Below are 12,191 nucleotides of genomic sequence, written 5' to 3' on the forward strand. Positions count from 1 at the left end.
TGAAAAAAAAAAAAGGAGAATTAAAGGTGATCTGATTGAGGTATTTAAGATTGTGAAGGGAATTGGTAGTATTAATACATCATTTTATATAATGGTGATATTGGTAAGACAAAGTAAGAGGAACATAAATTTTAGCAAGGTAAGAGTAACTTTAGCTAAGACAGTTTTATTTTTCTAACAGGGTTGTTGGCCTTTGGAATGGGTTACATTCAGATGTGGTAGATGCAGTTAATTTAAGGAGTTTAAATGGAAGGCTTGATAAATATTTGAATTATAATGGTTGGCTTTGAATGTTTTATTTTAGAGTTTAGTACAGTAGATGGGATGGTCTTAATGGACCAACAGGTCCCATATCCTTAAGGTGAAAATGTTTATCACCCAGAATTAATACATTTCATCTTGATTCTTAAAAGTACTCTGATGATACATTTATGTATCTACAAGTAATGCTATTTAAGGCATGATTGTGCTAAATGTAGCAACTATTAAAATGTTACATTTCTCCATGATGAAAGAACTACATTTCAGAAGAACATAAAGCCTTTGGATTGCTGTAATTTCTTTTTATTAGTTCATGTTGGTAGCTCACTTAAGAAAATGTTAGGATAAAACAATTAGTGCATCATGTCAAATACTAAAAATGTACACCAAACATGCTCGCCCTTTCAGCCATGGAGGCATTATAAAGTGATGGTCAATCCCACTATTTGTTGGTAAAAAGTAACCCAAGAGTTGGCAGTGGGTGGTGATGACTAGCTGCCTTCCCTCTAATCTTACACTGCTAAATTAGGGACGGCTAGTGCAGATAGCCCTCGTGTAGCTTTGGACGAAATCCATAACAAACAAACTTTTGTTTAGAATAATTTCTTTCAATGATATTTTGTATTTATATTACTGATTATTTGTATGATTAATAGGGCTAGGTGATTAACTCAACTAATCCCTACAATTGATTACCTATAAGTATCAATTATATCGATTAGTGTCACATAAAATAATTTATTAACCAAAACTATGATTAAATTGATGAATATCACAGAAATGATCAACATACCAAACTGTTTCTGATTATTACTGTTTGCAACTAATCTAACTATCCATTTCTCTTATGAGAATAATCTATGAATAAATTCCACTAACTTCTCAGCTTTAAGGATTAATGAGTTGATGTTATTGTTTTGCTTTTTCATTCCTACAAAGTTGTCACTGACATGTTTGGTAAAAGGGATAACGAATCAAATAAAGTTGTATTTGTTGTCTTGTAGTTTTTTCATGGATTGAAAGTCTTGTGTTTTTTTGTTTTGGTTTCACTGATTGTTTTGTAACTTTTCTTTGGGGTAACCATTTTTATGAATGAAAATCTAGGATATGATCTTTATTTCACCCTTTTAAGTTGTTCAGGATATGTGTGTGTGTGTGTGTATATGTCCAAGTATGATTTGAATTATATATTTTGGGGGTTCAAGTTTGTGATGTGGATGGCGTGTGGAATTCTGATCTACATATTGTTCTGAGTGTGGTGGTTTTTTCATAAGCACAGGTCTCAAATCCAATTGATTTCCTAATGATGCAAATATTTTTAAAAATTTCTTCATTTTCTATAGTGAAGTGGATGTTGAGGTGAATGTTGTTGATATGGTTTTAAAAAACATTGTTTCCCAAGTTAGAATTAAAACCATAAGAAAACTTCATTATACCTCATCCAGTGTGTACAGGTACACTTATGGCTTTATTAAAGGCAATCGTCTAGTTGAATGAGAAATACTGGGTAACAAACTCTGCCAATTTTGTGGAGTGAAACTAGAATAAACAGAAGAAAAATTGAAGAAGCTACATTTATAATGATAAAAAACTAAGTTCTATGACCAAATATCCTGAAACACCTAGTGGTTATCTTTACCAATTATAGTTCGTTTGATTCCACATTACATTTTTTTTTTTTTGTATTTTATACATTTTTAAAGTAATTATTGCCACCCATGTTAAATATTTAATTTAACAAGTGCTCTCCTAAAAATAATTGTTACAATTTGGATCTACCTAATGTAGGAAAGCCCCATTTGGCTGTAGTAATGTTGTACATTTATTGTGAATGCTCATACATTTTAAGAAGGAAAGAAACGCTGGGGAAGGGGGGTTTGTAAATGGACACTTGCATCTTTTTGGGGGTCAATTTTTCTTTGGCATCCCAAAATCTCTCTTGATAGCTACAAATTTTGATGGCCGTGTCCAAGTGGCACTTCAGAAAAAATAAAGTTCAAAATTAATTTTAAAAAATTGTACATGCATGTGGGAAGTACTAGGTATTGAGTGGCAATTTTACACACTTAAAATGGCTAAGAAAATATGCACCCCCCCCCCCTTCAAAAAAAGAGAAAAAAAACTTTGAAGCTCTCAATAACATGGGATATTAAATAAAAACCAAAATTATGGTATAGAAATTGAAATAGACGAATCAGTTGTTTTTTTATCTGTTTTGTTTCTTTAATGCTTATTGTTATCTACAAGTTTTGGAACAACCTTGTGTTTTTGTTTCATTACAAACCCCTTACGATTATTTAATGTACATGTTGTCTGGTAGTTTGTTTTTATTTTACTTGCTCTATGTAAGCTGTTTTGTAAAACATTAGAAGTTTATATACTGAAGGTAAATAAAAAAAAATATAATTTGATGTTCGTGTTCATTAATAAAAAAGTAAAGATACTGCATAACCTGAAGATAAAGAATTCTTTTTTTTACTTTTTTTTAAATTTGTTTATGCAGCCTTGATTGTACGTGAATATGTGTATCCAGCTGTATAGCATTATAAATGTTCAACACATGCAACATTTTACTGCTTCATTATACGTACTGTATTTACTTGTAAACTTAACATTCTTTTCTCAATGGTCAGATGTCCCATGTCATAAACCATCAACTGAAGTAAAAGAAAAATCTCACACTTAAGTAGTAGTTTACATCTATATGGTCCAAAGTTCAACCCAGAGTTTCTGCAATAGCTGACACTCAATTACATTAAGAAAATTCAGTTCTAGTAATTTATATGGAGAGTTCCTTGACCTTGAGGTCAATGGTAGCATATATTCTGCTTTAACTAGGTGAATTTCCTTGTAATTTATTTTCAGTCATAATTTTAATTTCTTCGACATTTTCACATAAGAAATAGCAACTGAATGTAACTACTAAAAAATCTTAAAACTTTTTAAATTATCATTTGTTCATACTTGACACCATATATGTAGATTAGGTTTTGAATGTTTTATGGAAGTACTGTTCTTTGTTACCATTGTGCTGATGTCTCTGTTGTATGCAATTCATGGGGGAGAAAAAAATGTATCACAGGAATTACTTGAATATCTTATATTTGTTAATTCACACAATATGTCATTTGTAGCAGCAAGGTTGTATTTTAAACATGAGATTTTCATTTGTTATTGTGTTGTTTAGTGACAAGAAAAAGGACAACCACATAGAGATTAATTGTTTGCTTACCTTAAAGAAGTTCCCATAACATTTTCTTATCAAGTCCCCTTATTTATGCAGACGTATTCAAACACATCAGCAATTTAATTGACTGATACTTTTTTCTACATTCTTTCTTTTTTTACTTTTGTCAATTAGTTAAAGAATGTATAGTAGTGTGTGTGTGTGATGTGGTTTTGTTTTTATTTAACATGGTATAGCCACTTTTTTGGACATAAGTTAAATAGAAGTTGTCTTAACGTAAACATTGGTAGTAAAAAATGTTTATTTTGTGTAGAATCTACCATTCATTTGATAGGAAATCTACAGTTTTGTTCTTATTGACTGAATTATTAATAATCAGAATAACCTACTTTTCTAGAACAATTATCTTCACAATATTTTTTTGTTACTCTTCCCCAGTATCTCATTAGTTTGTAATTAGATTCCCTTGCTATAGCAATAGCACACTTTATATGTCTGGTTTTTATCATTGCATTTACATAAAAGTCTGTTTACACAACAGCATTATAAAAATAAACTCAAAATAATGTTTCAAGTTGAATTAGATCAGTCAGTAACAACAAAGTGTAAGCCAAATTACTGTGCAGAAAGCTTGATAATGGTTTATAACTGTAGCTTTAGTAAGTTAGAAGCACAAAACAGTGACATTTATATATATATATAGCTTGGTTAGTAAGCAAATGTTTTGTTTATATAGATGTAGATAACAGCAAATCATTAATAATGTTCCAAAGCTAGAACAATTTCTGCAGATGGATGTGAACTAAAAATGAGTTTTTACGTTTATTTTATTAACCAGTTTTCATTGTGTAGAATATAATGTTGTGAAAATGTTAAACTTGTGAAGGTCCATAAATGTTTATTTTGTATTAGTTAACGGAATTATGAGCTAATACCTAAAAATACTTGTATTCAAGGTATTATAAAAAGACCTGCACAGTCCTTTTACTCTATTCACCTGACCATGTGGCTTTAGAGTCAGATGCTGTGCTAAACTAATTCTAGTGATTTGAAATCTTTGACATCCAGATTTTTTATGTTCAGAGATTATAAACACTAACATAAAATAAAACATGATTTTAGTATCAAATTGTGTGCTAAACTAATCATGATGTTCTTAAACCTTAACTTTCTGGTGTTGATGCTCGAAAATTCTATAAACCAGCAGTTGTGTTCGAAGTCAAAGTAGAGGAAATTGTGTAAACAAATTTGTTAATGTTTATTTGTGTACATGCTGAAATTACTGTTGGGCCTGTGTTGCACTGCCATGTATCCTGCAATGTACCTCTGATGATAAAATGAAATTTTAGTAAGGATTGTAGCAGAAGTTCAAGGCTTCTGTCTCTGAGATACAAATACACAATTTTATGTAACATAATTTTCAGAACCTTACATTTTAAAATGTTTTGTGCATTTAATTTCTTTCTGGAATGTTATTACTAGGAAATTTTGTGATAATATTATATTTTAATTTTTTCAAAAAATAAAATTAAAGTATAATGGACCTAGATTATCAACTTCCTTCTAATTTACCCAAGTTTGTCCTTAACAGGACTAACGGGTGTATTTTATAACAGTTGTTTTGAACTTTTCACCCACTGTGAACTTTAGCTCTTCTCTTTCTCATTTAGTGTTTAAGGGTAGATTAAGTTTGAGAATACTTTACTAATGTTGATATATATTTCTCCTAGTTGTACAGCTCAAGTTCCTCTGAAGCTAATACTAAGGTCTCACTAAAGTAAATGCTTTACTGCCATTTTGAATAAAATCCAATCATCGTGAAAATAAGAAGCAAAACAATATTGTGAAAAATGGGAAAATGTTTAGAAATTCAGTTTATCAAGTAGTGTTCATAATTATGTACCCTTTATTGAAATGATAATTTGATTCTCCTAATGTTATTGAATACGGACTACTTCATTAGATTTACATGATAAACTGTTACTGTACAGAAATACCAGTCACGTGCAAATGTGTAGTTCGCTACGTAAAACATTGTGATGAATGATGTGTTTAAAAATAACCAGGTTAAATCAAGAAATTCAAGTCATACTGACATGATCATGCAAAACCTATACCGAGTTACTTATAACTTTATAGATTATATATATTGTCTTTTAAGTTGTGCATAGTTCTGCAGGTTACTGAAAAAAAAATAATAATAAAATTTTGCTGGTATAACACTGAAAATATTTTGTGTTTACTAGATTGTGATTGATTTTATAGAAACCAAAGATTTTTACAGGTAACACTTTTTTACAATAATACATTATGAATGGGTTTATTTATTACATGAGTAAATTAAAATGTGTAATAATAGCATATTATGTACACGTATACTAAGATCTTTGGGGTTTTACAGCTTGCACGAAGAAATCGAAAACTTTTACCAATACATGATGCCAAGTCCTGAGGAGCATCAGATGAGGATTGATGTGGTAGAAAGAATAAAGCAAGTAATCACATCCTTGTGGCCTCAGGCAAAGGTAAAATATCTAATATTTTGTGGCACTTTATAGAAACTTGAACTTCCCGGTGCTTAGATTATTTTATGCTTTAAATTAATACCTATATTGAAAAAAATAGCATTTTTTCCAGTTTAACGGTCATATTACTCAGAGATGCAGTTGAAAATTGTGTGTGTGTGTGTGTGTATATATATATATGTATGTGTGTGTGTGTTTGTGTACATGCAAGGCAGGTGCATATTATTCTTCAAATGCTTTTGCTTTGTGTGAAATTATCATGAGTGTTACAGTTCAATTTTACATTTTTGAGCCTAGATTATGCTAACCAGTAAACTATTATCTCTACTTTGAGAGGGTGTGTTATTTAACCATAGAATATTTCATTGTATTTTCGATATTTTTCACACCTCTCTTTGACTTTTACCACTCACAAAATTGTGATGTCTGCAAATAAAACCAAAAGTAATATTTACATAACACATTAATGGACTGTTAATTTAGCTAATTAAGCTGTTGACCAACTTATAAAGACACACATTTTATTATGGTTTGTTTTTCTTTGGTGAAGTTAGGTATTTACATTTTTCTAATCCACCAAGACTTATTGCACATATTTTGGGAAGATTTTACATACTAAAGTTGCTATGGATACATGGTATTCATGGTAGAAACTCTTAACTACTTAATAACAATTTAATCTTTTTTTATACTAAATAACTGATGAAAAAATAATAGAAAAAACACAAAGTCAGACAACAATCATCAATTTGTGAATAAATGATCAACAAAATACAAAGAAATGATGATAATGGTAAAATTAGCCTAACATCTGCCCTGATACAGATTTTTAAATCACTTGCCAAATTCTTCCTTTAAATTCCTTTTTAATTATTGGATTTTTGTAACATTTTTATGTAATAACTTAAATGTATTTTCAACAGTTTGAGAATGTTGTGTTAGTGCACTCTGAGGGAGTGTGTATTTGGTACTATCACTTCATTTTTTCTTAGTTTAATAGTTTACATGTAAATAGTTTGTTTCTGCAAGTCTGTTTTTGGATATGTTGGTGGTTTGGCCAGTTTTATTTTCTAATCTTTTATTATGTTATTGATATCTGTCTGAATGTTATTTTATACTACCTAACCAAGTTCTAGATATAATCATTGGGAAAGTAACTTTTAATTATGTTTTGAATCAAGTAGTTCTGTGCTATTTTAGGAAAATTTGTATTAATAGTGATTAATAGAGTTGGTCAAATCATATGGGCTGTTGCAAAACCTTTTTGGATGATGGTTAAAAAACAGTGATTTTAGGTTTGTATTAGGGTAAAATATTACTAGCTTGAAAGTTTGATCTGTTGGAAATGAAAATATATTTAAATACATGTAGACAAATGTGCTGATACTGTGTGTGAAGTTAACAGTTTTATTATACTACAGTATCTACTTTTCTAATGTGATGTGTTGGATTAAACAGCAAAAGGCTGTTGTTGAATTGAAAATTATTTTTAAGTTCCTGTTACGGAATATGAATTGTGTAAATTTTTTGACAGTAGTTACAGACCATTCAGACTGAAAAGGGATATAAAATATTTGGAACATCTAACATAATGTTTTGGGTCAGTATCATGATCTAATCACATTTTTATTGTTAGTTATTAAAGTTTCAATCAGGTTGAACTTTTGTCTAGAAGAAAATTTCCAAACGTGATTGTCCAAGTAATAATAATAATAATAATAATTATAGACCATTCAGTTAGTGTGGCAATCTGGTAGCTGTATATATGTCTTTACGATATATTTCATTGAGGTTGAGAAAGATTTTCTCATAAACTGTGGTGAGTTATAAAATGGCATTAATTTTTTTTCATTACAGTTTATTAATTTGTATTAAGTTCTGTAATAATAGCTATAAATGGATATAAGAACATCTATTACGACTTTGCATACAAAAGGTATTTAATGACATAAGCATCGAAAATTTTTGCTGGTGAAAATTATAAATGCAAAACAAATCAGCATTTGGAAGTAGCACAGTGTTAAACAGTAATTTCATGGTATGCGCTCTGCTGAGAACCTTCTTCAGTTCAGAATTTGGTATAAAACTTGTGCTATAACTGAGCACTTTTAATTTTATATTACATAATTTACCCTTTATGAATGTTCCAGATATAATAATAAATATATGGTCCATTAGAATCCAGTGTTTTTGAGGGGATAATAGAAACTAATTTTTGTATTTCTTAATTAACAGGTTGAGATTTTTGGAAGCTTCAGGACAGGACTCTATTTACCAACCAGGTAAAAATTTTATTTAAACAATGTCATTTGGTAATTTCAACTTAGAATATACCATAATACGTTCAAGGAAGACATCTTGGTTCTTAAAGATGTGTAGAAAACATGTTTATACAGAAAAAAAGAATAGAAGGAAAAACAAAATTAAGTGATAGCTCAGAGAATAACTCAAATGACTTTTGAGAAATTTATCATATATATATTAGCCTTCAGATCCACGCTCAAATAATAGTGTATTTAGTTGTGATCGTGATTTAAATATACAGTACTGTAGTTTATTGATGGTAGTAGCTAGCTTTATTTTCATGATAACACCAGGGTGCGTCTCCATACTGTAGTTTAATCATGACAACAGTGTGTAATACTACTTTATTTTATTGAACATTTTATCTAAATTAGGAGTAAGAGAAAATTAACTCATCCTGATCTAATTTAATGAAGACAGCAGGCAGCAAGAGTTTGTTCTATAGCAGAGTACAGTGCAATATTTTATCTTACTGGTTATATAAAATTCTAAGACCAAAAGAACCCTATTGAAATACTGTCAGTAATGTAATTGACAGTCACAGATGCTGGTGAAATACTGACAGTAATATAATTGACTATCACAGACCTTGGTGAAATACTGTTAGAAATGTAACTGGCTGTCACAGACTCTGGTACTTCCCTGTCAGTAAAGTAATTGAAAGTCACAGACTAGTAAAACAGTGTTAGAAATGTAATTGACAGTCACAGATCATGGTTAAGTACTGTTAGTAATGTAAGTGACAGACATGGACCTTGGTGAAATACTGTCAGTAATGTAATTGAAAGTCACAGACCCTGGTGAAATACTGTTCCACATGTAACTAACATTTACCATTTACTAACCCTTGTGATTCCATTGTCATCAAACTTGACATAAACCTATCTTTGTAATGTCAAAGCTACTAAGACTGTCTACCACTGTTACTAATTTGGAAATGCTGATTACCAGTAAATCAACTTCTGGCAGGACATGCTGCTAACTTTTTTTTTTTAATTTTATTTTAGATTAATTAAATGTAATCTAAGAAAATACCACTCATCTTCTAGCTCTGTTTTTTAGCCTTCAGTTTCCAAAAATTGGGGTTGATCAACTGATCTTTTGAACTGTTTGAAGTAAATGATGATTCTATTCATTAAGTCTGTGGTAAAAGCTATAAATCCCTTATTTTATGGTTGTTGTTGTTTTTTCTCTCAGTAAGTAAACATTTCACTTTCTGACTTTGCTTGTATGTATGTAGTTTTTATAGACAATTAGTTCAACATACATTAAATTAGTTTTTTGGCTCCTAATTCTTTAGATGAGCAATCAGTCTTTTGATTTCATTCATTTATTATAAATAAGAAAGAAACATTAAAATTGTAATGGAAGGTAGAGATAGTTGGTTAATCATAGAATTGCTATGAGAAGTATCCAAAATAAATGCTGCAATAAAAAGTACACAAACAAGTAAAGTGATACTAGTTGGATAGATTTTAAAAAGATTTTCAATCCCTAGTTTGGTTGGCATTATGATCTGTATAGTTAAATGAAGCAGTCTAAGTTTACCAACCAGAAAACCTGTTTATTTGTTCAGTTTTTATATGTCCATGGAATGGACACATCTATAAACTTTCAGTATAGCCATATACCTGATAGCTATAACGTTTACAAGAATTAAAACCACAATCATAAACTTATAGAATTTAATCCTTACTTTGGCCTACAGATAAGTGTATAAAGCTGCCAAAGTAGTGATTAAATTTTATAAATTTGTGATTGTGGACTTAATTCCTGTTTCATTACTTTTTGTAGCAGGATCCCTACTTCATTTTAAAATTCATAATTTTTTGATACTCTTGTTTGTTTACTTTTTATGTTATACCTGTAAAAATTATATACTATACCTTTAGAAACTGCCATGTCCATTAATATTTAGTGCCATCTGTTGGGCTGAAAAGATATGCTTACAATTTGTAAAAAAAAAATCTGTATATATTTATTGGAATATCAAAAGTGAATACCCACAGATCAGTCAAGTAAATTAGAGAAATCTTGTAGCGGTAGCCCGAACCATTTATGGGTTAGCCCCACTGATGTGATTAGGTTGGTAGTAGATGAAAAAGTTGCTGTTTTAGAAATTTTTCAATTGTTATTCCGGAAATGTTAGCAACTTTTTTAGCATATTATTAGTACATATGCGCGTAATATATTTTGGCATATGAGTTATTTGGAATCCTTGACAATCCCTACTATTAAGTACTACTATACTTAATAATACTTGCTATATTACTTTTTGCTACTACAACTGTTTTTTTTTCTTTCTATAAACTAACTATTTCTATCTAAATATCTCCTTGACATATTCTACCCAAATATTAAACAACTGTATTTGTTAAAGATTATCCCTCTGTTCATTTATAAACCTTTATACTATCTAGACCAATTTCAGTTACTGTAAAGTTAAAATATGAATTGGGAATAAACCAGTTAATTTTGTTGCTAGCTTAGTACAAACCTTTTTTAATATACTTGTAAAATACTTTGTGCATTTATGAAAATAAAACTACACTGTTGTTAAAGTAGTTCTGTGAAGTGTCAAATTGTTAAAGAAATTTTTCAAAATAATCAAGTCTTAACTTTTTTTTTGGTAGAATAGTAGGTTAGTACTAATAGTGCTTATAGGATTTGTCATGTGCATGTCTGTATGAAATTGTATTAGATAAAGTTGTCTTTCATGAGATTTTTATATATCAATTAATTAAAAGCCTTTTTTAGTTTGTATTATTTATTATAGAAATTATTGTCACCTTATCTTTGCTGTTGCAGTGACATCGACTTAGTTGTGATAGGCAAGTGGGAGAGCTTACCATTATGGACCTTGGAAAAAGTTCTGGTGGAAAGTAATATTGCTGACCCCTTGTCAGTAAAAGTGCTTGATAAAGCTTCCGTAAGTGTGCAACTGTTTTAAGTGTAACTGAAGTATGTAAACAAGTTTCGAGTTGTGATAAATTATTTGTATACATCTCACTTGTGAGAACTACTTAAACAAGGATTGTATATAATATAAAAATGTGTTGCCTATCTTTTAGCTACTCTCAGATATTAACAAAATGTATAGAGTTAAATCTCATGAAATAATTAATATCTGAATGTCTGGGAACCTTGAATGCTATGGATGAGAAAAATAATTTCCTATGGAATGTATCTGCATGGAAAAAAAAAATATTGATGACATTTGCATCAAGTCCTTGAGTGTTGACATTGCTTTAGTTTCAAGCATGGTTATATCCTTGTAGACCTTGGACTATTAATGTGTGTGTAAGATAGAGAAGATTGACATTCTGCCACTTGTAGGCAGTATAGAGGGAAAATTACAACACTATAGCATCTTTATCTTATCACACTAAAGGATTTCAGTATAGGGAACTGTCTCATGAGGCAGCTTTGCCAAGTTATTAAAAAATAATCAACAAAAATGATATAATAAAAAGAAAGTAATAAATATCTTTAAAAAAGTACTAACAGTGTATGAACCAAATAACCTTTATAGCTTCTACAGTTTTATTACTTTAGCTATTTTGTTACCATATTTGTTATTGGAATGAAATTTGTTTTGCGTGTATATGTACATTTGGCTGATACTAGAATTTATTCAATGATCAAGAGAGTTGTTGAATTTGTTTTTGAGTGAAGTGTGAAGGTCACTGACCAAAACGAAAATGAGCAACTTTGGCCAATTGCAACACATTGTTTTAGTGTTTCTAGTCACTTTTTATGGCTATGAATTCACTTACTGAAAGATAAGTTTTCTTGTTATTTAAAATGTGCTGTTTGTGAAATTATTTAGATTGTTAACATCAGTGTTAAAAATTAGCAATCGATGTGTTCGAAAGCAAACAAAGTTTGATAATAAACAAGATTATGACACTTAT

At 29.8% G+C, this 12,191-nt stretch overlaps 1 protein-coding gene across 1 annotated transcript in view; it reads left to right on the forward strand.

Annotated features, from left to right (window-relative positions):
- Window positions 1–12,191, forward strand: part of LOC106465129 (non-canonical poly(A) RNA polymerase PAPD5-like) — a 35,086-nt gene that overhangs the window by 6,134 nt on the left and 16,761 nt on the right. Inside the window, exons 2-4 of the mRNA XM_013925328.2 lie at window positions 5,850–5,973; window positions 8,209–8,255; window positions 11,086–11,206. Coding sequence (XP_013780782.1) covers window positions 5,850–5,973; window positions 8,209–8,255; window positions 11,086–11,206 — 292 coding nt within the window. The remainder of the gene's footprint in view (window positions 1–5,849; window positions 5,974–8,208; window positions 8,256–11,085; window positions 11,207–12,191) is intronic.

This window comes from Limulus polyphemus, unplaced genomic scaffold (genome assembly GCF_000517525.1).
Source record: "Limulus polyphemus unplaced genomic scaffold, Limulus_polyphemus-2.1.2 Scaffold1846, whole genome shotgun sequence".
Taxonomy (NCBI): Eukaryota; Metazoa; Arthropoda; class Merostomata; order Xiphosura; family Limulidae; genus Limulus; species Limulus polyphemus.